This window comes from Sorex araneus, chromosome 6 (genome assembly GCF_027595985.1).
Source record: "Sorex araneus isolate mSorAra2 chromosome 6, mSorAra2.pri, whole genome shotgun sequence".
NCBI lineage: Eukaryota > Metazoa > Chordata > Mammalia > Eulipotyphla > Soricidae > Sorex > Sorex araneus.
Genome location: NC_073307.1, coordinates 43079273 through 43107029, shown reverse-complemented (window position 1 = coordinate 43107029; position 27757 = coordinate 43079273). Strand labels below are relative to the sequence as shown.

Here is a 27757-nt window from a genome sequence, read left to right as displayed (position 1 = left end):
GGATGTTTTCTTCTTATAGAGTTCAACCAGTGCTTTATATACCATAGATATCAACCCCTTATCTGATGGGTATTGTGTAAATATCCTTTCCCATTCTGTGGATAGTCTTTGTATTCTGGTCACTGTATCTTTTGCGGTGCAGAAGCTTTTTAGTTTAATGTAGTCCCATTTGTTGATCTCTGTTTTTACTAGATTGCTTAGTTCCGTGTCACCTTTGAAGATACCTTTATCTTCAATATCGTGGAGGGTTTTGCCGACCTTGTCTTCAATGTACCTTATGGTTTGTGGTCTAATGTTGAGGTCTTTAAGCCATTTTGATCTGACTTTTGTGCATGGTGTCAGGTCAAGGTCTATGGCCATTTTTTTGCATGTGGTTGTCCAGTTGTGCCAGCACCATTTGTTAAAGAGGCATTTCTTTTAAATACTTTTTTTCTAGCAAAGCAGTTCTACTTTAGAGATGGAAATTTGTTGCTTTTCTTTCAAAAGTGCACCTGCATCCAAAAGTGATTAAAAACATACTTTAAAAGAAAAATTGCCATAATGAATTACATTTCTTAGCACAACCTAATTTGCCAATATGACTATTTTTGATTAAAAGAAGTTGATTGTAATGTTCAGAAAAAAACTGTTCATTGAACAGAAAACCTGGCTGCAATCAGAAATCAGAGATGTATCTATGGAGCTACCGCATCCAACAATCTTGAGTGACAATTGCTATTTAAGATTTTACTAATGGTGCTAGGATAGTAATACTTCATAGTTTGAAGATTAGGTGGTTGGTGGGTAGTGCTACTCATTATTTTAATTTTTTTGGTCAGTTGAGAGTGATGCTAATTTGTATTTTTTTAATACTTTAGTGAAACTTTTATCAAATTGACCAATATAGTCTGCAGAAAATATGTTGCCACGATTAGATTTTCTTTCAGTGTATTTATTGGATATTTTTCTGATGATATGGGCCAAAATACCCAATTGCATTTTGTTTGTACCGGTTTATTCACTTCTGACTGGGCACCTTTACATACGTATGGATCTTTAGCTGCTTTCTGGAAAGGAATACTGATTATCAGTGTCAAATTTTTATCTTCTGCTGTCAACTTAATTTCTCCCACTTCGAGAGTTGCACCAGACTCGGTGCTCCTGGGTCTGCTGAGGCTCCTGATTTTCACCCTTGGACAGAGCTCCTCTGCAGCAGTTTCTTGCTGACAAAAAGTTATTGCCACTCAACACATGCTGTGTCTGGATTATGCAACAATATTATGATAAATATTGGTGTCAATACAAATGTCAGTATATCAATAACTCATTACCAATAGTGTTTTTCACTTCTGCCTGCTGCTCCATGAAATAATTCTCTGGTCCATAGAAATAAAATATAAATAGAATAATAGTGATAGTCCTCTTTTAGTTTTATACTAATCACAATAGCTAAATCTATCAAACACTTGCTTTGTGTTGTTCAGTCTGCCTGCCACTTTACGTGTAATCTGATCTTCACTGTGACCCTGAGGTGAAGTACTGTTATTCCCACTTATGGTTAAGGAAAGCAAGGCCCAGAGAGTGAAGCCACACCCAGGTAAGTGGTGAAACCAGGTGTGAGCCCTGGCAGTCTGACTCCAAAGCATGTGCTTTGGTCCTCTCCGTACTGTGCTGCTTTTCTAATTCAGATTTCCTCTCATCTTGTTTTCTGTTTCAATATGGTTTACACTTACATTATGTTAAAAATTTCTGTATCCAGAAACCTCGCGGCCGCTATTGTGGCCACCCGACCTCATGTCTCTTCATTCTCAGCAATGGAAAACAAATTATCAAATGCTTCCTTTCCAGCAGGTCTGATCTGACTTTGGCGGGGGGGGGGGGGAACTCCAAACAATAATAGTGAGTTTTTTGTTGAAATATTGAATGTAATCAAAGTAAAGAGAAAGTAAAGTGAAATTTATCAGCTACGCAGGCGGGGTGGGGGGCTGGGGGGTGGGGGGGAGGTTTACTGTGGTTCTTGGTGGTGGAATATGTGCACTGGTGAAGGGATGGGTATTTGAGCATAGTGTAACTGAGACTTAAGACTAGACTAAAAGCTTTGTAACTTTCCACATGGTGATTCAATAAAAATAAATAAATTAGAAAAAAAAATTCTGTATCCTTCCCGACTGTCCCAGCACCACTTTATGTCATTTGTCAGAGGTGTATTAAGTTAATGATACAGACAGATTTTTTGTTTTTCTCCTTTGAAATGAAAGGAAAACAGTGACTTCAGGACTCATTGAGCAAGAGGATTAGAGGTAGTTACATATGTATTTTAATTTTGTTCATAATTCTTCCATCTCTAGTTGAGGGGATGGCATTTGTCCTCACCTGGCAGTACTCAGGGCTGACTGCTGGCTTCGTGCTCAAGTGACCATATGGGATGCCAAGGACTGACCCTGGGTTAGCCATGTGTAAGGCAAGCTCCATGCCCACTGTACTATCTCTCTGGCCTTTGAATTCTTGCATTTCATAAATGCCAGTGCTATAGCAAGACTATATATATATATATATATATATATATATATATATCTGGGTTTATCATGAGTGATTGAGGTGATTTTTTTAGAATTAAAGGCTGAATTTATGGCCCAGACTTTCAGTGTTGATTGCTTGAACATGTATAAGTAATGCTCATTGTAAAATGGATTGTTTTATGAGTCTTGATCAATTTTATTTAATCCATTCCCAGGGATTTAGTGTGAAGTGAACGAGAAGTAAAATTTGCACACATTCTGTTTTTTACACTGTTTTCATACCAGCAAAATGAATATAGTTTTTTTTCATATAACTTTACTGTTTCCAAAATAATTTAAAGTGTAAGTTATTCCTACTTCTTCAGTGTTTGTCAATATTTCTATGTCAAATATGTTTTAATCTGGCATATAAAGTGGCCAGTGTATTATCAGACAACTTTGTTTCCTTTTTCAAAATGAATATAAAAGGTTAATGCAGTGCTTAGGAAAATTTTTTTTCAGTTGCTGTAATTTTTAGAAACAATCTAGCAAGGGAAAAAAAGCCTTGCACAGAGGTTTGATATTTGGTTGTCACAACTAAAAATCTCTACTTTTAGAAATCTTCCACTAATGTATAAGCAAGACTTTCTTAGGCACATACACTTTAGAAAAATGATCAGCTCCTGTTTTGCTAATGAGGACTTATTTTGAAAACATTAATTAATCACCGAGATGCATTTGAATTGCAACAGACTGTACTGGCTGGAAAGTCTCGGAATTAGAGCTGGACTTTCCCTGGGACGTGAGCTCGAGCCCTGGAGTTAAGTGGCAGAGCTTTGTCCCTCTGCAGAGTAGTGAGTGAGTCAAGGCCACTCTTGCCGATTCCATCCACCTCCTGCAGTAGAGGGTCCCTCTGACCTTGCTTTCACCTTGCCTCAATTGAACCCTGATGCTTAAAATGTAGGATGTGACACTTGGGGGCAAAGACGGTTTGACATGGCAGGTTTGTTCAATTGTAAATCAGGTAAACTTATTTCTAAGTGTTTCTCTGACAGGGGTTGAATTGAGAACCTCATCCATGTGGTCTACTATGGAGATACATCCTGTTAAAATCAGGTCAAATCTTGAATGTGTGTAGAAAGCTATAACAGTGTTTACTATTCTAGTTCTTTTTTGCTCGGGGCGGTTTAAAAAAAATACTGCATTTTAGTTCAGTTAGTCAGAATATCTCTTCACTGACTCTGTCTCTGTCATTTTACAATGGGGGGAGGGGAAGAGGCTCGGCCACACGTGCAGGGCTGTGCTTACTGCGTACTCCTGCCTTTGTGCTTAGGGATCACTCTTAGTTGTGCTTTGGGGGACCATTTGCAGTGCTGAGCATTGGCTGCATGCAAGGCAATTCCCTTAGCCCCTGTATTTAGCTCTGCAGCCTTACAATTCATTTTATAGCTCTTAGTGTTACTTGTTTCTGCTGTCGTAGCATGCATGCAAAGCTTTGATTTTTCTACAATTCTCAGTCACCTTTCTTAGAAGAGGACAAAAATGTCAGTGCCACGTAAAGACAAATTCAGACTTAATTTAAAAATTGCATCCTGGGGCTGGAGTGATAGCACAGTGGATAGCACACAGCTGACCCAGGTTCAATTCACAGCATCCCATATGGTCCCCCAAGCACTGCCAGGAGAAATTCCTGAGTGCAGAGCTAGGAGTAACCCTTGTGCATTGCCGGGTGTGACCCAAAAAGCAAAAAAAAAAAAAAAAAAAAAAAAAAGCATCCTGCCATTTGGAGACACACCTGTTGACACAGCGAATGGCAGCTTAGTGCTCATTCCTTCATAGAAGGGCGTGAGCCCTAAATCACATCGCTGACTTTTCGCTTGCCTTCTTAACATGTGTTTTTCCTAGTTAGCTTAACAGAGAAGTGTTCTAATGGCTACATTTGCACTGTAGCACTGTTATCCAGTTGTTCATCGATTTGCTTAAGCAGTTACCAGTAATATCTCCATTGGAGTGAAGGCATTTGCCTTGCATGTAGCTGACCCAGGTTCGATTCCTCCATCCCTCTCGGAGAGCTTTACAAGCTACCAGGAGTATCCCACCCACACGGCAGAGCGTGGCAAGCTACCCATGGTGTATTGGATATGCTAAGAACAGTAACAACACGTCTCATAATGGAGATATTACTGGTGCCCACTCAGCAAATCAATGAACAATGGGAAGACAGTTCCACAGTGCTGCAGCTTAACAGAGAAAGATACCATTTTTGGCAGATTCTGCAAAATATCTTTAGCTCTTTAAAAAATAGGTGTCATCAAATGCAAAATATCATTTCTTTTAGTCTGAGATAGTTTGATTTATTTGCCTTGCTATTAAGAATAATATTTACTTCCTTAAAGCCAGCTTGCACTATGTAAATGTGTTCAAGTGTTTACCGTGAATAAGTGCATGACCTGAAAACCTCAGTTGTTGGCTATATTCCTAGTATCTGGCATTTTAGTTTGTTTTCATCTGTTTATGAAAAAGTAGTGAAAATATTTATTAATATTATGACTTTGTCTCTGACCTAGGTACCAGTGAAAGTGGACATTTATGTTCATTAATGACATCTTGGCTACTTCACAAAATGATGCCATAATTTTGTATTATTTAGTCATCTATATTGAAGAGATATAACATCTAAAAATAGCTGGAAATTGTGATTTTAATATGAAGCAATGTCATGTGGGAAAAGAAGCCAACTCTCCACATTCTTTCTGCCTAGGACATAATATTCTTATTTAAAAAATTACATTTGAGAGGTTTTCTTTAAAAATTGGTTTTCCCTATTCAGAATTTTCCATGTGGCTTTATTTTCCATTTGATTTTAAAAGCCAAAAAAATTATGTTCAAGTTAGCAAACATTTATTAAGCATTTGTTATATTTAAATCCTTATTTACAGTCCGTGTGGCATATGCAAAATGATTTTGATGATGATGACAATGATTGCTGTCACTTACAATTATTTGTTACTTCTCGAATACCAGAGAGCAGACCACCTAAGGTAACACCCATTTAATCCTCCTATCTCTTGTCAGCTCGGTTCTGCTTTGATCCACCATGCTACTGATGAGGAAACTAGGACAGAATTTTTCATAATTTCACAATTTACTTGTGAAACGTGACTGGTAAAATCTGGTTTGAAACCATAAGCAGGGGAAGAGGGGGGAAACCCACAAGCAATTTAACATCCGAGGACATGCAAACTTTGTAATTTTGTGGTTCTAGGAGCCAGAGAGATGGTGCAGCAGGTAGGGCTCACACTGCACGTAGCTGACCGGGATTTTATTCTCAGCATCCCATACAGTTTCCTGTGCCCGACAGGAATGATTCCTTAGTGCAAACAGGGGTAAGCCCTGAGCATTACCGGATGTGGCCCAAGAACCAAAAGGAAAAACAAAATGGGGAGAAGGAATGAACAGATACTTCTTAATAATACAGAAAAATGACTAAGGGGCACATGGAAAAGTTCCCACCATCACTTATTGACAGATAAAAATGGGTATCATCTCCCATACCAACAAGGATGGCATGCACCAACAAACTGGAAACAATCTCTTTTGGCAGGGATGGGGTGAGAAAGGAATGCTCATTATTGTCTCATTCAACTATAGAAAACAGTATGGAGATTTACCAGGAAAAAGAATAGAGTTGCCATCTGACCCAGCAATTCCACTTCTAGATATCTATCCCCATGCCACAAACATTCATTCAGAAGTACACATGCACAGCATTATGCTGTGATAGCACAATAGCTAGGATACAGACTCCACCTAGGTGTCCAGTGGCAGGGGAGTGGCTAATGAAGATGTTATAATATACACAATGAAATACTATGCAGTCCCAGGGAACCATGAAATCATGTAGTTTACTGCAACTTGGATGGTACTGGTGGAAGTCAGAAGAAGGAAAAACATACAAGTGATCTCATTGTGGGATATAGAACAATAGAACAACAGGACAACAGAACTCAGGGCTTCAAAGGGGGATTCCTAGATTATCCTGTTCCCTAGATGATAGAACAGAGCATAGTGAAGGAAAGAACTTGAGGGTGAAAGTAAGAAGAGACAGACAGGAGGTAGCAGGCCTGGGGTAGAGGCCTCAGACACTTTGACGGTGTTAGAACTATGGCATGTCTATATATCTGAGCCATAGAACCAGCAGACAGAAAGCATGAGATCCAAACTACACAATCAAACTGAAAAATGTGCCTGACAAAGAGGCAGGCTGGGGTGGGGGGACAGAACCTGGGGACATTGGTGGAGGGAAGTTTACACTGGTGTTGGGGTTGGTGTTAGAACACCGTATGCCTGAAACTCAGCTACGAATGACTAAGTCACAGTAACTTAATTCAAAAATAAACTCTAGGAAACAATTTATGATCAAGTTGCATATATTAGAGGATGAAAATGACCCTGAGACTTTCTTTCTTTAATTGAATCATGTGAGATACACAGTTACAAACTTGTTCATGGTTGGGTTTCGGTCATACAGTGTTCCAACACCCCTCAATTCACCAGTGTACATTTCCCACCACCAATTTCCCCAGTTTCCCTCCTACCACTCTCCACCCCAGCCTGCCTCCATGGCAGTCTTCCTCTCTCTCCTCCCGCCCCTCCTTTCTCTCTCTCTCTCTCTCTCTCTCTCTCTCTCTCTCTCTCTCTCTCTCTCTCTCTCTCTCTCCCTCTCTCTCTCTCTCTCTCTTCTCTCTCTCTCACTCTCGCTGACTTGTTTTAGTTATTATGCTTTGCAATACATGTACTGAAAGGCCAACATGTATATCCCTTTACCTCCTTTCAGCGCCCAGTTCTCGTCCTGAGTGATCATTTTGAACTGTTGTTATAGTGGTCCCATCTCTGTTCCTGAGACTTAAAAGCTTAGATACAAGAGCATATTTCAGAATTGTATCACTGTCACTGTCATCCCTTTGTTCACCGATTTGCTCGAGCAGGCACCAGTAACGTCTCCATTGTAAGACTTGTTACTGTTTTGGGCGTATTGAATGCACCGCAGGAAGCTTGCCAGGCTCTGCTGTGCAGGCAAGATACTCTCAGTAGCTTGCCGGGCTCTTCGAGAGGGGCGGAGGAATTGAACCCGGGTTGGCCAGGTGCAAGGCAAATGCCCTACCACTATGCTATTGCTCCAGCCCGCAGAATTGTATCAGATATTTAAAATACATTCTATTTTATAAGTTAATGAAAACTAGAGCAGCCAAAGTTCATTTGAATATAGAAATGAAAGATTTTGTGCTTATACAGACTCATACACTGCAAATGTTTCTGCTGAAAACTGAAAACAGCATTTTGAGGTAGGAATACATTATCTATCCAAAGTAGAGGTTATTTTAAAAATGAATTGGTATATTTTTCCTTTCTAACTGTAGAAAAATATTTGAATGGAAGGAGATTATTCAAACTAGAAGCTGGCTGAGGTACTAAGGATCTCTGTCTTTAAAAATAGTATTAAATATTTTGTAGATTTTAATGTTGTTTGGCATCTAATCTTAGACTTTATCTGTAGCCTGAACCAACATGTCTTAGTTGATGCAACAGAAATAAATCTACATCCTAAATAACACACATTCCTTACTTTGAATTGATTGCCAGAACCTGTCAGTATTTGAAGCACAGCACTAAACAGAATTACAGTCACAACAAAATTTTATTTTTGCTAATGGCTACATTTGTTTGTGTGTCTATGTGTGTTAGGTGGAATGGATCTCCCAGGGCCACTTCTGGTATGACACATCTGTCTGGGCTGGTAGTTCTGTGCTAAGGCCGAAAAAATGGTGCTGCCCAGAGCCAGGTGGTATCAGAGATGAATCCCATCAATCTACCTTTCCCCTGCATATAGCATTTCTTAAGAGCAACACCAATATTTTCCAAAAAAAATCTTGGCCTGCCCACCAAATCTGAGATGTCCTTACCCAGTTTATGAACTGCATTATCCTGCAGTCTTAAGTGGACCATTACATCTCCTTAATGGCATTTACACTTTATGTTCCTGTAAGTTATTTTGACCTTTAGATTTGTCTATAAACAAAATTTAAAATTCAGTTCAAGATAGAAAAAAAATTGGATTAATTTTTGACTAGGTTTTTTTCAAACTATATGTTTATGATTTTTATCAGATTATTTATTTTCAGTCTTAGGATTTACCCTTGTCCTTTTTGGAAAACTCTTAAAATGTCAAACTTTTTTTCCTGATTGTTTTCTTATATTTAACCTCTACTTAAACACCTCTTCCCCAGCTTTTCTGTAAGTGTAGGATGTACTGAGAAATTATTTTTGTCTATTATTTTGGTTCTTTATTATCTAGGTTTGCATCTATACAGGTTATTAAAGAAGATAATTGGTGTTTACTCCTTCTGATCTATATCTTACCAGTCTTAGTTCTCTACTTTTTACCACAGGCAGGAAATACTCTTTACTCCTTTCTGTATATTCAAATTCCATCTTCTAGGACTTAGTCTAATTTAAGCTCTCAGGCAAATTTAAAATGAACTTAAAAAAAATAAATGCTTTTTATTTCAAATTTTCATCTTTCTAATGTAAGACTAAAATGGATAACATTTAAAGAATTATTCTCAACATGATGTAGCTAAAAGTTAATATTACCTTTTACCAGTGGCGTATCTGATATGCCAAAAACAGTAACAACAAGTCTCACAATGGAGACGTTACTGGTGCCCACTTCAGCAAATCGATGAACAATGGGAGGACAGTGCTACAGTGTTACCTTTTTACAAAATAGTCTTTCTTCTGCTGCTCTCATTTCCAACTTTATATTTTTATTCCAGAAAGTATATTTTTATTCTTTTACTAAGAGGATGAGTGAATGGTGCCAGACTTTAGCCATTTTCATTTAGGGGGTCGTAGAGGGGAGGAGGGATGTTGGGCCATCCCCACTGTGCTCAGGGCTAACTCCAGGCATTCAGACAGGGATTAGTCCTGGCGGGACTGGGGGCCCATATGTGTTGACAGGGATCGAACAGGCAAACACCTTAACTCTTGTGTGATCTTTCTGGCACCTTAGCTGTATTTTTTATTTGATTTTTGTAGAGGAGGAATCTCCCAGCTGCTGCTCAGGGGGCCTGAGGGCCTCCAGCCACATTATTGGCCAACCAAACCAACATTTCAGTGCAAGAGTCTGACATTCAAGCCAATATCAGAGTTACCCAGGCTATCCCTGTGATGCTGAGACCTCTGGGAACACACCCAGCAATCTCTGGGGATCATGAACACTGGAAATCAAACTAGATGTGCCTTAACCACTGTGCTGTCTGCTGCTCCCTTCATTACTTTTTAGGACAGAAGTGTTAAAGTTTTATTTGGGCATTGGGCCACCTGAGAAGTAACTGCATGTACCAACTAGGGGCATAGAGGCTGTAAGAGAAAGTAGTAGGGATGCTGCTTCGCTTGGTGAACATTACTGAATGGGAGTTAGGTGTTATCAATCCCATCTGATGCATTACTTGCAGCTGAATCTCGAATCGAATTTTTACCGCATTCTCCATTAACTGGGCCAACTTTCCAAACCTAGACTAGACTGAGCAGTTATCTAATCCACTCCTGTAAGAGACCATCTTTGAAGGTTTTCCATTAGCTTTTCCGTTAGCTACTGCTACCACTGATTGTAGATTCATTTGACCCAACTATGAGGAACTTGTGTCTGTTTGGAAATGTTCTGATTTATACCTTGGTATTTGGCTACTTCTGCAAGTTTCTGCAAACTTTGCTTTCAGCCAGTTTCTTTTGAAATGTTTAAACAAGAAATCCTTAAGTCATGTGTTCACCCCATTTGAACATTGCTACATACAGACAATTTGTCACTGTCACTGTCATCCCGTTGCCCATCGATTTGTTCAGGAGGGCACCAGTAATGTCTCTCATTGAGAGACTTATTGTTACTGTTTTGGGCATATCCAATACATGTTTTTACAAAATCAAAACTTTTTCCAACTATTTGTGTCATACAAATGAGTAAATTTTTCACAACTCACGTACATTCTACCAAGATTATCAATTTTGTGTTTATAAACTCTGATCTGACCTGAAAGTATAATTTGCATGTAATCATTTTAGGGTCAAGTAGAGATAACCTGATGCCATATTATATTACAGTCATCTGTGGACTAAAGTATCTCAATATCCAATTTTATTATCTGTGAGTTTGAAGAAGCCTTATGTGTGACCTTTAATGAAAGTAATGTGTAATAGATGCATCATTCTGTCTTTTTTTCCTGATGTTAGTAAAGCCTTTAAGACAGTTGTTTATTTTCCCACACTATAAAAGAATTCTAGAATGTAATTTCAGGTCAAAATAATTATTGAAAACTTCTTAATAGGATATTTAAATATTTTGTTTTCTTGGGCGAGGTCACAGAGCTCATTAATATTAATGACTGGGCTAGAGAGAGGCATTTAGTCTTCTAATCATCAACAGACACAAAATGCTAAACCAAATTACGTAGTTTTATTATGCTATGAGTCATTCTAGCAAAGAGCACATAACAACAGGCAAAAACTGAACAGTTTTAATGTTTCTGGCCCAAATCTTTGGCTTCTGGTATCTCTGAGTAAATAAAATAAAATAAATTGACACTCATTTTAATGGAACTAATATGAATATATGACTCATTAAAATAAAATATTTGAAACTGATTCTAAAGCATTTATTATTAATAAATTTTAGAAGAGCTATAACTTGAGGCATAACTTACTTTTAAAAAATATGTTTAAAAATGTTTGTTTTCCCTCTAAGAAGTTTATATAAGACTTTACTAATGTTTGAATTTTATATAAATTTGAACTTAATTGGTGTGTTTTATTTATTCCAAGGATATCGCTTAATAGTCTTTGCAAATGTCACCAGCCGTTTCTGTAAAACAGCATTGCATTAGATGATACTGGAAAGCGCCTGCAACTTAAACCTTGAGAGATGAGTAATTACACTGTACTTAGTAGAGCTATTTTTACTTCCACATACATATAAACAGCAAATATCTTCTAACTGGCAGTAGTGACCATATGTGAAATGTGGATCCTTATTAGATCATTCTTGGAAAATAGAACTAATCATTTGAGTTATTTATCTACAGTAGAGTTTGGCAAACTTTTTCTGTCAAGGGCCAAGTTATAAATGTTTTAAACTTTGCTAGTTCTACTTCTCTGCTGATGTAACAGGAAAGCAGATGTAAAAGATACATAAACAAATGTGGCTGTGGTCCAATAAGCCTCTATTTGCAAAAACTGACAAGAAGACAGGTTGGTAAACTCTGGACAACAGTTTACCAGCCTTTGGTCTACAGTCAGTTGACTTCCTCACTTTATATTCATCCTTTTCATCAGTGGGGCTTGGCTTACCCTCACCAATCAACCCGACTGCCAATAGCAGTAACATTCTCCTTGTTTTAGAACCTAAAATTAAAACTTCTGAATCCTCCTTCCAGTTGGTTCTTGGTCGCTTTGACATACTTTATTCACTCCTTTTGTTGTTGTTGTTGTTTTTGAGCCACACTCAAGAGATGCTCAGGACTTACTCATGACTCTGTACTCAGGAGTAAATAACTCCTGGCAGTTCTCAGAGGTCCTTATGGGGTGCCAGGAATTGAACCGAGGTCAGCTACATGCAAGGCAAATGCCCTAACTGCTGTACAATCACTCCGGCCCCACATTCTCTCCTTCTTAAAACTTTTGTATTTCCTTAGTAGCCAAAGAAAGCACTTTTTAATCCTACATCTTAAGGCTGTTTATGGTTTCTGTTTCTTTCTAGTCCATTCCTTAAATATTGGTAATGTTTTCAGAAGATGTCCATATGTCTTCTTACACGTTCTCCTTGGGCAATGCTTTGTGCTCTCATGACTTGGATTCCTTGTCTTGCCCTGATTCTTAGCTTGTCCAGATCCCTGGTGAATATCAAACTGATATGACAAATGATTCATTGGCCTTTTCCACTTGAGTTTTCAAAGATCCTTTAAAATCAATCTCTTACACCAAAATTACAAACCTGATTCCACCATCTCATCCTAAGACTGCTTCTCTCCATCCCATCTTCACTGAATACCCAGTGTACTCATCTTTCTGTGACTTGAATCAGATAGCTAAGCTTCATCAATGAGTTTTAACCCCCAGAAAGTTAAAACTCATCTATTTTTCTCATCAAAATATTGTCCAGTTTCATGCATCCCGCCTCGAAGAGTTTCATGATTTCTTTAATTTTCTACTTTTTGCCCTCATTTGGCTCCCTACCATCTCCAGGTTAGAGTACCCATAGTTTTCGCTTACTTCTCCCTCGCAGCATCTCTTGCTGCTGAGAAGGCCCCTACATCCGGCCCTGTTCCTAGTCACTTATACTTCCCGTCTCAGACTAGCTGTCACTTCTAGGAATCCCTGATTGACTCCAGAATCTGGATCTGGAGTTTTTTCTTTGCGCCCTATTCTGGCATTTATGTTTTTTAGTAACCAGTGTTTCCTTACTTGGGACTCTTAAAGTCAAGGAAAGAAATGAAATTGAAGAGTCTTTTCAAAAGGCAGATCATTTTTCTAAACAAAGCATCAGAGCATATTAATAGGGTATAATTTGTGGGGTAATTGAAGAAAATGTATAAAAAATTGACTAAATGAATGAAGACAGGTCATATTCTTCTTAGATTTTCTATTTTCATCTTCATTAGACACTAAATCACTACAATGTGAGCTGCTGAGTGGGCAGCTACAGCTTATGATAATGTGCATACACACCGTTACTGTTCTGTTCTATTTTAAGTATCCCTTTTCTTCAGTGGAGGGGCTTCCAAGTGGAGCTCAGGGGACCTAAGGGACCCTTCTGGCAGTTCCTAGCCAGGTGTACCCAGCTAATTAACCCAGTAATTGTGGACCTCATAGTGGACTCCGCAGCAACCATGTGATGTGGCCCCAACTCGCTCGACTGACTGGGCTCAGGAGCAAAACCATCAGCACAAGATGACTGAAAGAGGGTTTGTTTCTTCAAATGCACAGATCCCAGTTAGATCCTGAAAAACCAGTTATGCGTGACACTGCTGGGAGATTACAGTTGTGAGCCCCGAAGATTCGGAGGTCTTTCAGGAGCCAGAGAGATAATAAGTTGGGTAGGACACTTGCCTTGCATGTGGCTGACCTGATTTCAGTTCCCAGCACTGCATATAATCCTGAGTCCTGCCAGGTGTGATCTCTGAGTACAGAGCCAGGAGTAAGCCCTGAACACAGCTGAGTGTGCCCCCACCCCCAAAAAAAAAGTGAAAGAAATGGAGATCTTTCCATTTGTCTGACCAAAAAAAAATAATTAATCTTAAGAAACTGAGTGAGATGTAAGAGAACCCAGACAATTAGCTAAATGAAGCAAGGAAACAGGTGTGTGATAAAAATGAGAGGCTTAATGAAGTAACAAGAAACCATTACAGAGAATAAGTTCTAAGGACAAGATCTTGGAACTGAAGAATATGAGAGGACCAAAAAACTCAGTAGTGGCTTCAAGCAGAAGAAACTGTGAACTCAAAGGTATCCCATTTGCAGTTAGTATATGTTGCAACTAAAATGTGAGATAAATACTCATTTAGGTATACAGATTGGTCCTCTTTCCCTTGAAGACTAATGTGACAGCATGAGATAGAAAAAAAGATTAAATCAACATGTTTTTAATTAACTTTTTCTTAACACTGCAAATCACATTAGATTATTTAATTTGGCATGCAGATACATAGTAGCTGTCGAAATATACACACATCATCCACAAATTTCTGTCTGTGAATATAATAAAATGAATTTATAAACAAAGAAGCAAACCAAATTTGGGCACTGAGCACATGGTCTGTAAAACTACATACTGGGAGCATAGTACAATTTGAGTTTGGGTACATGTTTTGAGAAGGCTTACCTAAATCTGTAAAGATAATTCATCAGAAATTAGATAAGACATAATAGAATGAAATATAATTTTTAAAAAGTATCACCTCGTGTAATATTTATTACAGAGAAAACTATTTTTAACTGTCAGTATCCTTAACATAATTTTTCACTGTATTTAAAGAGCTTCGTGTAATCATATTCAAAACCTCTCCTCTTGCTGATTATATTCCGCCACCATGGCTAAATATTTCAGTATGAAAGCTGAAAATCATAATGACATATCAGCATACACATAATAAATTACAGTTAATGAATACTATAGGACATACATTTTGATTGGATCCAAGTTTCTTATCTGCTTATGCATAGCACATTGTATTTTTAAGAGGACAGAAAATAGGGTGATGATATGAATGCCTTATTTCACCTACATAAGTGCAAAGTAATATTTTAGCCAGATGATCAGGACCTATGCAGTTTTCAGTTAAATGTCCTATTACTGAAGTAGATACTTCTGATTAAATACTTAGTAAATATTTCATGTGTACTTTTCCACACATTTTTATTAAATATTTCTAGCTAAAAGTTATTTTTTGTTTTTAGCTAAGTATGTTTTTAGCTAAATATGTGAAAAACATCACGTTTTACCTCACCAGTTTCAGGTGAGAATATTCAAACATGAGAAGCCATTTTTTTCAAAGCTAAGGAAGCAATACTTAAGATTTTAGTGGCTTTAGTATTTATCCCTCATGTTTATTGGATAAATGCAAGTTTTAAGACTTTAAAACGGTGCCATCATAGGTACAATTTCTGTAGTATGGTTGGAAAATACAGTCTTCGTTTAGATAAAATTTCATTATTCTGGTATTACCAATATGTAGTGTTCCCCTCTAAGGGGAAAAAGGCATGTTTAAATTCAGCAGTTTTAAAACAGTAAGAGATTTTATTTTACAAATCAATATATGTTTAATATTTACTTGGTATTTGGTAAATATAGTCTACGTTTGTAAGTACACTGATCAGGCACCATACCAGGGTGTTAGCTACAATAAAGAAAAGAAAGCCTCGCTCCTGCCTCAGTGAGCCGCCTCTGCAGTGCAGCCCTAGAGGGTGACCAGGAAGGCAGTGCTGGAGATACCCGGGGGGCACTCAGCCGGCAGCCTCCCCGAGCAGGAGGAAAGGTTCTAGCCTGCGTGCGTGCGTATGCATATCTGTGTGTCTTTGCACTGTGCCTTACACGGTGTGTCCGTGGGAGCACTGGCTGGGAGCTTGGGCATCCCGGGATGCTGCTGAGCATCAGAACCCTGGAAGAAGAGCCCTGGCCGTGACTCGGGAAGACCTGAATAACAAGCTTCAGAGATCTTGTTTCTGATATTCTTGAATAGATCATCAGGGTTTTGTCTGCTTGTTTGTTTCTTTCGGTGTTGGCAGGGGTGGGGCAGCGGCTGGAGAGGGGTCGAGTCACACACTGCTTTTCAGAGATTGAAGAAATCAGCTGCAATTCGGTTCACTTAACCTGGGAGAAATGTCTTTTTGTGGTGTATGTTTCTTGTATATTTTTTTGTAGTTTCCCTTTTATAATGTTTATCAAGCCTTAATAACAAAGTATAGGGATTTTAGTCCCCCCCCCCCACCCCGCCACCCCGCCTGCTGCCCTTGCAGGGTCATGACCATGAAAATTTAGAACCTGGAGGGCTGGGCAGTATTTTAATGAGGAGTCTTTGGAATTGCTGGGTTTGAGGGAATCAAGTGAGATCAGCCCCTGCTTTGTAAGGGTGAGTTTATCAGCTTTGTTTCTGTCTGATGCAGTATATTCATTGGGCTAACATTTTTATTTGGAATTAGCAGTTTAAACATGGCAGTGGTGTTATGACTTTCTTTTTTTTTTTCTTTTTGGGTCATATCTGGTGAGGCAAAGGGGTTAGTCCTGGCTCTGCACTCAGCAGTTACTCCTGGAGGTGCTCAGGGGACCATGTGGGATGATGCTGGGAATCGAACCAGGGTTGACGACATGCAAGGCAAATGCCCTACCCGCTGTGCTATGGCTCCAGCCCCACTTTAAAAAAAAATAATAAATTCCGAACTTTGTATGAAGGAAGTATAAGCACAAAAGTGTATAAATCTGTAACTGTACCCTCACGGTGATTCTCTAATTAAAAATAAATAAATTATTAAAAAAAACAGTAAAAAAAAATAATAATAATAAATTATGTATCCAAAGCAAAGACACTTGCTTTTATTTTTTTAATATTTTGAGAAATTGAAGACTTCAATTTCATATTAGACCTCAATTAAAATATTCTTTGACATCTTATCAACTATATAATCAAATAGCTTCATCAAAGCTTCCATGTGGTTCTGTGTAGATTGAATTAAGGAAGTTAAAGAATTTTTGAAATTTCACGGAGAAATTATTTTTCTCAATAATTAGCTAATATGAACATAAAAAGTTACTCTATTTTGAGTTACATTAATAATGTAGTAGAAAGAGCAGCACCTAGTTCCTATTCCCTCTGTATACACTTAAAAATTATTATAATATAATTTACCAAGTTGTTCATAATACCTTTGTTCCAGGTATTAAATGTTCAAACACCAGTCCCACCACCAGTGTGACTTCTCTCCACCAGTGCCCGCAGTTTCCCATCCTCCACAGAGACTACCTCCAGCCATCTAGTTTGTTATAACACAAAGGCAATTGTAATTATCAAAACTTAACTCAATAAAAGTCCATTCGTGATAAGTATTATATCTCACAGTGGTATTACTGAAGTCATTGAGGATTTACTGCACTGGTTGGTGCCAGTTAAGCCTCTGTGTTACTGTTTTCACTCACTGATCTTGGTGGTCTTCTATATAGTTTTTCCATAAGATTTGCTGTCATCCTACTAGACTGAAAGTACTATGAAAATTGGAAGTGTTGTTCGACCACACATGTGACCATGAGATCCAGGAACTGTAAAGCTGGAACAGTTTGGTGATTTGGTGGCTTGATGAGGTTCGATTGTGGAGCAAGGCCGTTTCTGTGTTGGAGGGTGTCAGGACTGCCTGTGGCCTGCTGTGCCTTCAGACAGAAACAGGCAGAGAGGGGAATCTTCCTGCCTGCAGTCTGAGAAGGCCCCAGAGTTGTTAGCCCAGATGGGTCTACCTGGAAGGATTCGGCAGCATCACGTTCTTTTTAAGATCAGTTTGAAGCTGAGCTAATTTATCTATTAGAGGTTTGAACCAGGTCGTGTGTGTATGTGTGTGTGTGTGTGTGTGTGTGTGTGTGTGTGTGTGTATAAGAGAGAGAGAGAGATTCTTCAGTTCACTAGTTTAATTTGCTTAAAAAGGTATGCCTTCCTTCATCCCAAAATTTATCATAGAATCAGTAAGTACCATGTAACATCTTGAAATCAAGTTGCCTCAACTAGAAAATTGTTCTTTCCCTTTACCTGGAATGCTTTTTCTTGTACTTTCTAAAGCTAGCACCCATTGAATCAGGCCAGTTATAACATTTATTACCACATAGTTGTCGGGATTGATTTTGTTCTTCCGCAGATAAGTGAGGGTCTTTGTGTTCCAAGTGTGTTCATTCTAACTGTAGCTGGGAGCTTAGCTCTAAAGGGCAACTTCTACCTAGGAAAGAACTTTCTTTTGATCAGCATTGCAATATACTCCTGCCCATGACTCATGCATCTTTACATTTGGTACTCTTTAAATTTAATTGGGAAATAATTCATGAGTGATGGAAATGGTTAGTGCTTGAGTATTGTTTTCTCTAGTTGATGGTGGAAGCTTAAATTATGTCCTTTGATTTTTAGCTTTTTCTTTCAGGAACAATAATGTGAACAATAATGTGAATCCATATAATATGTATGTATTCTCTAAATCTAAGTAATAATAGTGATACTATAACCTGTTTAAAACTGCATTGTAGCACTGTAGTACTGTCGCCCCGTTGTTCATTGATTTGCTCAAGCGGGCACCAATAACGTCTCCATTGTGAGACTTGTTACTGTTTTTGGCATATCAAATACGCCATGGGTAGCTTGTCAGGCTCTGCCATGCGGGCAGGATACTCTAGGTAGCTTGCTGGGCTCTCCGAGAGGGACAGAGGAATTGAACCCAGGTTGGCCACGTGCAAGGCAAACGCCCTACCTGCTGTAGTAAGAAAAAATAAAATCTTATGGTTTATGAACATGAACTACTTAAATTTTATATCATTCCTTTCTATTTTTTATTTCTTTATGTCTTTGTTTTTGTTTTTGGCCATACATGACTGGTCAAGCCCATATCTGACTGTGCTCAGGGGCCATGCCTAGCAGTACTGGGGGGCCTTATTCACTGGCTGGATTCCAACTGAGGTTGCAGTTGGAGCAGCATGTGAAGCAGTTTCTTAATCTTTGTACTGTCCAACCCCTATCTTTTATTTCTATAACAGAAAAGATTTTTTTTTCTTTTTTGGTCACACACAGTCATGTATAGGGGTCACTCCTGACTCTGCATCCAGGAGCCACCCTTGGTGGTGCTCAGGGGACCATATGGGATGCTGGGAATCGAACCAGGTCGGCCACACACAAGGCAAATGCTCTACCTGCTGTGCTATCACTCCAGTCCCAGAAGAAGAAAATATTTTTATACAATATTTCAAGCAATGGGTTTGTATATTTAACTATGTTGAAAGATAGTAGTTGCTTGTACTACATTGTAGTACTTGTACTACAATCTTTTATTCCTGACAGTCTAGGTGAAAAGATAGTTGTATTGTTGTTGATTCTGATATTCCAAATTTTGTTTATAGCTAAGCGATAATAATTCAGTTTAATTCTATCTAGCTTACATATATTATGTAGAGGACACTGGGTTTTTTTATAATTTGGGAAGAGGTTCATGCATTTCTCTTTTGGAAAATATATATGTGTTACATATCCTACCTAACTAGTGGGATAATAAGGGTATTTTTGCTGTCAGCTTTCATCAAGTTAGAAGTCTAAAAGACCTGACTAGATTCTTCTTCCATGGGAATTTGGGTAACGTATATATATATATATATATATATATGTATATATATATATATGCAACATTATCCAGGTACTCACAGATAGGACTCCATATTAAAAATAGGATAGGTGAACAAGTGCGTCTGCTCTTTCAAATGGTAATGTTTATACTTTCATTTGAATTTTGTAGTATTTTCAAATGGGGACAGAAATTCCATGTTTGCTAGATAATGCATGAGACTAGTTTAGACTGCATAAGTAATGAATTTTCTAATTGGGTTTTCTTGTAATTTTATATGTATACAGCAAAAGAGAATAAATATTCTAGTTTGTGTATGTTCACTTAATACTATTACTGACTTTACAGAGTTTGACTGGAAAATGACAGAATAAAACCTTATTAGACAATAAAAGGCCAATCAAGTTGGAGTGTTTGTTATATTCTCGGTTTTGGGGGAGATGGGGTGGGGAAGGAGAGGGCTCCCAAGCAGTGCTCTGAGAGTCCAGTGACCACACCCTGAAGGACTCTGCCAACAAGCAGAGCCAACAGTGCAGTGCAGTCAGTCCTGGTGGAGCTGCAGTTCTTGGGGAGACACCAGAGCCTCACCGGGCAGTGCTCAGAGGGGCTTGTGGTCTGGAGCTTGAACTTGGGTTCTGGTCCACTGTCTCCCGGCCCCAAACCAGCCAGTTCTGTTGTCTGTTTACTGACTTCCTAAATTATATTGCTTCATGCCCACTGTACACCACTTCTACATGCCGTGCAGAAAGTACCTATAGCCTTGGTGGTGCACGTTGTTTATGCAGTACCTGCCTACCCTGAGGGCTGGAGTTCACCAGGTGTGCTCTCCTCTTACCACTTTCCTTTCCTGGACGAGCTCATCTCTTTACAGCTTCAACTTGCCATTTATCTTTAGTTTCTAAATGTCTATCTCTTACCTAAATCTCTTTTTGGCTTTCCAGACTGGTTTTCAGGGAAACCTCCAGGCATATCAAGCTACTTGTGTCTGAATGGCACTTTTCATCCTCTTCCTCTCCAGTTCTGCTCCCTGAAGCTCCCTTTCAGTTTTATTCTTTTTTTTTTTTTTTTTTTTTGCTTTTTGGGTCACACCCAGCGATGTACAGGGGTTTCTCCTGGCCCTGGCTCTGCACTCAGGAATTACTCCTGGCAGTGCTCAGGGGACCATATGGGATGCTGGGAATCAAACCCGGGTCGGCCTCGTGCAAGACAAAGGTGTGCAAGGCAAACCAGGGTTGACTGCGTGCAAGGCAAACCCGCTGTGCTATCGCTCCAGCTCCTCAGTTTTATTCTTACACTCTCTTCTGCCAGAAACTTGAGTAGTTTTTCATTCCTATCCCTTCACTTTCTCCCCTCAACTCAAATCTGTCTCCTAGTGCTCTCCATGTCTCTGGCCAGGAAACTGTATCTTGTGTTTTTCCCTTTTCTCACTCACTCTTGACATCATTATCTTTCTCCTGTTTTCATATGGTTGCTTCCTAATGGGTTTCTCCACCTCTGGTTTGACTAACTCTAGTCTATTGACAAGTAGATGCCAAAGTGAGAAGTTAACCATGTAATTATCCTGGTCTGTTAGCTATCATTAAAGTGCTTCTTTTTAAAAAAAAACAACAACAAATAAAGTATTTCTCATGTACTGTCCTGTATAACAGCAGTATCCATGGATATTCTTGTTAAGCAACAAAAAGCCCTTCTAGGAATAATGTGTATTCCTTATTTAATCATTATATTCCTATATAAAATTTCTTAACTTAAAATACAGTTTGCCTTCACACTTTTTCTTTTAAAGAAACTTTTTGTAGCATTTTCAGTGGATTTTCATAACAAGCAGTACAAAATAGATTGTTTCAGTTCTGCTTTGGGGAAGGGATTGGGGTTCAGAATGGAAACATCCGAAATATGGTGGTGGGAAGGTGTAATAGTGGTGGGATTGGTGTTCAAATATTAAATGTAATCAAATATTGTAAACTGCTTTAAAAATAAAATTTAAAAGTTAAAAAAATACAGTCTGCCTTCTATGAAAATGCTTTTGCCTGATTATTGGAAGAATGGGGATTTTAGGATCCTCGTAAACATTTTCTAAATCCTTAACTATAAAAAGTGAAGTATGGTGTTATCTAAAATAGATACATATATATGTATATTCATACATATGAAAGATATATACATATTCAGATATAAATAGTATAAACTTAGTTTCACCAATTGATTAGAATTTTGTAGTTCAAGTTTTAAATAGCTTTGGGGTATGATTGACAAGATGAGGATAAATTTTGATAATTCATGACTATGCTTTTATGCCAATAAGATATTTCCCTTCTTATTTAGCATGATATAATAAGCTACATCATATTATCCAGACTATATTACTGATTCTGTGGTGGAAAAAATAGGAACAAATAGTCTTGTCTTACTGTCTATTGACAGTGATAGACAGAAGCACATGGATCATTAAATTCCTTATCAAATTCAAACCACACAGCTCCTTTTACCAGGGTTTTCTACCTCTTCCTCCAGAAAGCCTGTTGTTAGAGTTGCTACTGATAGCTGAAATGGTGGGCTTGGATTTCAGTTTAATTTTTCCTTTTCCTTTAATGAAGATACTAATAAACAATGGCTTGAGTCAAGAGTCAGGACATAAATCCAAGTAAGAGATATGTAGAGTTGAATGATCTAAAATGAAACACTCCTGAAACGCTAATTGAGCTCTCGTTGAATTGAGTGCAATTCTTATATTTATTTATCATTAGTTTTATTTTTCACTGTTGCAATAACCAGAGATCGCACATATTTGGTGATGTTGGGGCGTGGAGGGCAGGGTTACACACTTTGCTGTGGACCTGGGGATGCCAAGCAACAGAGTCACTCACCAAGGTCATGATTAACTTCGTGGGGTCATGCTGCAGACTAAACTCATGGTCTTATCTACCTTACACTTGCAGGGCAGGGGCTCTACCACTGAGCTATCCCCAACCCCAGATATATCTCGATAATGCTGTTGCAGCCTTAGGAGACTGAATGACGTGTGCCAATTAGCTAAACGTTTTTTTTCTAATACAATTAGGAAAATTCATGTTTTTTAAATTACTCCTAAGGATAAGCAGATATTCTTCTGTATTCATTTTAAAACAGGGATATTTAGATGGGTATGTGAGGGGGGAGGGGATGAAAAAATGTGAAATTTGACCCTGTGTCATTAGGTTTCTTAGAAAAGAATGGTGTCATGTCTTAATACAATCTCCAGGAATCTTCTGGAGTTAGCTGGCGGTAACTTGGTTTGAATGTGTTGGCTTCCTAGATGGAAATAGAAATCGCTGAAACAGGTAAAACAGAGAAAGGGGTAAAGAAAGAAGCTGAGACCTAGAATGAATCGTGTTAGAAATGAACACAACCTGCTCCATGAATGAATTGATGTGCCTTTGCACCAGCTTCCTCCACCAGTGTGCCCAGTTTTCCTCCCCACCTGGAGCCTTCCTCGATGGCAGGCACCCTTTTCTTTATTTCCTTTTTTATGCACAGTAGTTCACAACACTGTTACTGATCAGGTCTCATGCACAACTCAACACCCAGTCCTGGTTCAAAGAGACCACTTCCCTCTGTCATTGTTGTAGTGGTCCCTTCCCTGACTTAGTGTACCCCCCTCACCCCACAACTGGCCAGCTTCCCACTCAGACCTAGTTCTCCAGCTCTGTGTTTCTGTTGCTTTGGGCTCTAGTTATCCCCTTACTGTGTTTCTTTCTATCCCCACATATGAATGAGATCATTCTGAAGTAGCTCTTTCTTGGCATTCTCTCCTACTTAATTCACTTTCCAAAGGAATCTCGAATAACACCCAGAGCACCACCTGGAAGGCCCCCGACAAAAGTTCTAAGATTTATTTTGTTGTTGAATAACAAGACACGTCCAAAACCTCCAAACCGATTCAAGGATTTCCTCAGTTTCCAAAATCTACCAAAGCAGAAGCCTTGAATCAAAGAATCTCCACAATTGCTAAAGTCAAGGATTTCCTCAGTTTCCAAAATCAATCAGCGCAGGCTGAGCGGAATCAGAATAACACTACCCCTCACCCAGCCACCACAAATAACACTGCCCCCTACCCTGCCACCACGCACTCTTCCGCGGCACTAATGAGCATCTGTAGCATGCAGGAAGGTTGCTCTGTGCGCGCAAGGTGAAAGGAAGGAGCGTGTGTGCGTTCCAGCTTTGAAGCTGATGTGTTAATTGTTAACTTTTGCTGAGTCTGTACATTAAGAAAGGTAACAGTCTCAGCATGTTAAGATCATAACTGTTAGATGAGGCTTGGAGGCAGCAGCTGTGCTGATGGGAGGCATTAATGGTTGCCGGAGTCCAATCAGATATGCCGCCCCCGGTGCCTTTGTGTGGTGGTATTTACTGAGTTGCAAATGGACTGCTGAGAAGGATGAAATATAATCTCCTGTATTATCTCTGTCTTTAAAAAAAAAGACAATGAAGTTGTTCTCTTGCTGGCGTATATTTTATTAATCTTTGTAAAGTCAACTTAAAGAATAGGTGTCCCTGTAGAGTTGAAACGTTTCGGTTGATGTGTTTGTGAGTTCTAGGGACAGCGGGGTCAAGTGGAGTGGGTAAGTGATTTTTCAGACCTCTCAAAGAGTCACATGGCTTCTTCTGGGGGCTAACCGAAAAAGACAAATGCAAGATAATTTATTTACAGCTGTTTTTCTTTTTCTTATTTCTTTCCTTACAGAGTCTGAAGAAAGTGGTTATGGAATTTAATCACAAGGAGTTGTTTGAATTTTATAACAAGGTCTGTATTTTCAAGATAATTTTTGATTAAGTGAACTATGGGGTGGTGTTTCCTTTCTTACAAATTAAGATTTTTAAATGCCGTATTATGGAGTTAAGTTTCTTTCTTTTTTTTTTTTTTACTTCCCTTATGTTACACAGTTACACAGTTGGAAGCATTGCCTAGAAGGGAAACTGACAAACTAAATCAAGAAGAAAGTAGAGAAGTGGAAATGGTTTTTGTTAAAGCAGTAATTGTTGCTTTAATGTAAAACACTCAGTAATGAACTACGTGGCCACCTTGACATGTTAGATATAATTTTTAATGATTTAATTAAGAGAAGAGGAAAGTGCTAGGCTTTTAACAATTTATCTCTGAGCATATTTTATGTTTCTTTACCATACTGACTCCATAATGTAGGGAAATAACACTATTACTATTCTCCTTAAAAATAGTGGACAATTAAAAATCAAATAAGCAGGTATATTCAAAGCAGTGGTCTTAGAAATTGCCCTTTGCAGATTTCAAGACTTAGATTATAAGCATAAACTTCACTGTTTTTCTGTAAAGAGCAAAATGTTCTTGTTGGGGGCAGGGGGTCTGGAGGAAGAGTACGAGGGTTAATTAAGGTACATGCCTCAGATGGGGCCAGCCCCAGCTCAATCCCCACACCAGACATTCTGAGTGTGACCCTTTAAACCCCCAGAGAATGGCAAGATGTGACCTTTGTAGCCCCCAAGCCTCATCAGGTGTGGTACAGCCCTGGAGGTTCCCAGAACGCTGCTGGGAGGGGTGGGGGTGGGGGAACTGGTGCCCCATTCCCCACCCAGCCAGCACCTCAGGCCCTAACATTGAGTGACAGGGAGTAGCCAAGTGCTCCCAGAGCACCACCTGAGAGACCCCCAACAAAAGTTCTAAGATTTCTGGGGCTGGAGGGATAGCACAGCAGGTAGGCGTTTGCCTTGCATGCAGCTGGCCCAGGTTCAATTCCCAGCATCCCATATGGTCCCCCAAGCACCACTAGGAGTAATTCCTGAATGCAGAGCCAGGAGTAACCCCTGTGCATCGTTAAGTGTGACCCAAAAAGAAAAAAGAAAAGTTCTAAGATTTATTTTGTTGTTCTGTATGTCGATTAAAATGCATGGTTGCCAATACCATTCTCTCTTCCTTCACTGATTTTTCTCATTCTCTCCCTTTCCTTACCTCCATTTTTTGTTTTTGTAAATAGCTCGAGACTATACAAGCTCAGCTGGATTCCCTCACATGAAGATTGGTTTCTCCGCCACGTTCCCGCCACCTCATCTGGTTGTGTTTTCTGAATAATTTGGTGGCTTTCTTCTTGTAAATTAAGTGAATATTGCTTCTTAGATGAGAAATAGCCAAGAGATACCACTTAGCGAGTACTAACGTTCTAATAAATGTTTTCTACTTGTGTGAGCCTATTGCAAGCAGTTGTTAAGAATACTTGCTTTATACTGAAACAGATCATGTGAATACTGTATTGCTTTTTCCTATTGTATCGATGTTTTATTGCCTGCCCTGTTTTCTTTTTATGCATTTGTTCACTGCTCTTTTCCAGAAATAAAGGGTCTAATGTAACCTTAGCACAGTGGTTTTCAGCCATTTGTCCATAAGCCAGTGCTGTCGTGGGTATGAAAAGGTTAAAAGTTACTGTTATATTCAGATTGCCAATACTTATACCATGGAAAGTCAGAAAGCAGCCAAATGAAAATACATTTTCAATTTTCCCTTTGAATATTATGGACAGAATTTTGCTTGGGAAATAAGTTAAGAAAGAAATATAAAATAGAGCCAGTGGCAGGGTAAAATTTAATATAAGCTACTCTGTGTGCTTTCATTTATTCTCTGAGTATAATGATTTAATAGCAGCCCAGGTTTTCGTATGCATTTATTTACTGAAAATTAATAATGATTCACTTCATAATCTAGGAGACATTCAAATCGTGAATTAAAAATGTATAATGACAGCTAAATGATCAGCATTAAAACTTCAGAACACATATCCTGTGCATTCTTTTTCTGCAAATATGATAATTTCAGTCAATAAATATTTTATGTCTTAAAATTAGTTCAAGTGAAGGGTATAGCATTTATACTATGAATGCATTTAAATATAAGTAAGGTTGCTTGTAAAAAATAATGTCAGTTGAATTTTTTATGAATGAAATAACTTTTCTATATTGTTTCCATGGAAAGAAGCATGGAGGTAGGGGTGAAAATGAGAAGAAAAATCACCTAAATAACAGGAATGTTAAAAAAGATGAAATAGGCCATTTTAAATATTTAGCATAATTCTTGATTTGCACACAATCACATGATGTGTCAGGTGTCATTTTCATTATCAGTAAGCAAATGATTAGGTTTTCAGTTGAAATTGTTCCAAGTAGAGTTTGGGCTAAAGTCAAAATTGCAGAAAGCTTGCTTTGAAACCCCTTCACTTTGAATTTACTTATGTTCCAACAGTTGTATGTTCGTAGTGCTGAAGTTGAATAAAATGTTAATCTCTTCTATTCTATTCTTTATTGACAAATAAGATCATAAGTATATTATAGAAAGGGACCAATATCATTTTTTTTGTGGCTGTCATTTCTCAAATTCTTCTGACCCAGCAGCATCTTACTTTTATCTAACTATATTCAGTGATTTTTTTTTTTAAAGTCTCACTACCTTCTTGTTCACCTATTCATTATATTGGAAGCTAGCAAACTGAGAACTGTGGGCCAAATTCAACCCATTTGTTTTCATGAAGTTTTGTTGGAAGACAGCTATGGTGGACAAGCCTTCAATCCTCCCTGCCTCTTGGTCTTCACACCCTTCTGTAGAAGCATTTCCCTGTGAGTGTGGCAGGGTTTTCCTTGCTTCTGACTAATGGATTGTCACTCCCATGGTTATGTTCTGGTATGTAGAATTCTAACTTGCTATCTCCTTCACTCTTGAATTTTTTCTTCCTTCTTGGCTTGGAAGAAACAATCTTCGATAGTGTAAGAGGGGTTAGAGATGGGCCACATGGAAAGGAATTGCTGGTGACCTTAGGAATGGGGGTGACAAATAGCCAGCAAGAAGCTGAACCTCTTGGCCAACTGTGAGATGAATTGTACAAACAAACTGAGTGCGTTTGGAGGGATTATTTTTCTTCCCCAGTTCACCCTCAAGTCAGAAAACAAATAGAATACAGCTGATTGTGCCTGCAGCCTGAGTACAGTTGTGAGGTAATAATTTGTTTGTTGGTTTAAATGTCTAAATTTGCATTAGTGTGCTGTTATACTAGATACGTAAAGCAACAGCCACACACCTCACTTACATACAATAATACAGACTGTGGTTGTTTTTGCATTAAGGCAGCAGAACTGCGTGGTTGCAGCAATGATCTTGTGACTCACAGAGTCTAAAACCTTGACTGCTAGACTCTGCAGAGAAAATATTTGTGGCCTTATGCCCGCACTGTGCTTCCTAAAGCAGAGCCTCCCTAGATAAATAAAGCAGTTGGTAGGGAGACACAAAAGGCCATAAGATGGATATTCTATTTTCTATTTCCTGCAGCTACGGCTGCATAAAACTAGATCTCTCCATTAAAATGTGAGTAGACATGACA

The 27757-nt window shown here is 38.6% G+C and overlaps 1 protein-coding gene across 1 annotated transcript in view; it reads left to right on the top strand.

The window, feature by feature from the left end:
- Positions 1-25748, top strand: part of COMMD10 (COMM domain containing 10) — a 174829-nt gene extending 149081 nt beyond the window's left edge. The window contains exons 6-7 of the mRNA XM_055143907.1: positions 24106-24165; positions 25373-25748. Coding sequence (XP_054999882.1) covers positions 24106-24165; positions 25373-25411 — 99 coding nt within the window. The 3' untranslated portion in view covers positions 25412-25748. The remainder of the gene's footprint in view (positions 1-24105; positions 24166-25372) is intronic.
- The last annotated feature ends 2009 nt before the right edge of the window (positions 25749-27757 follow it).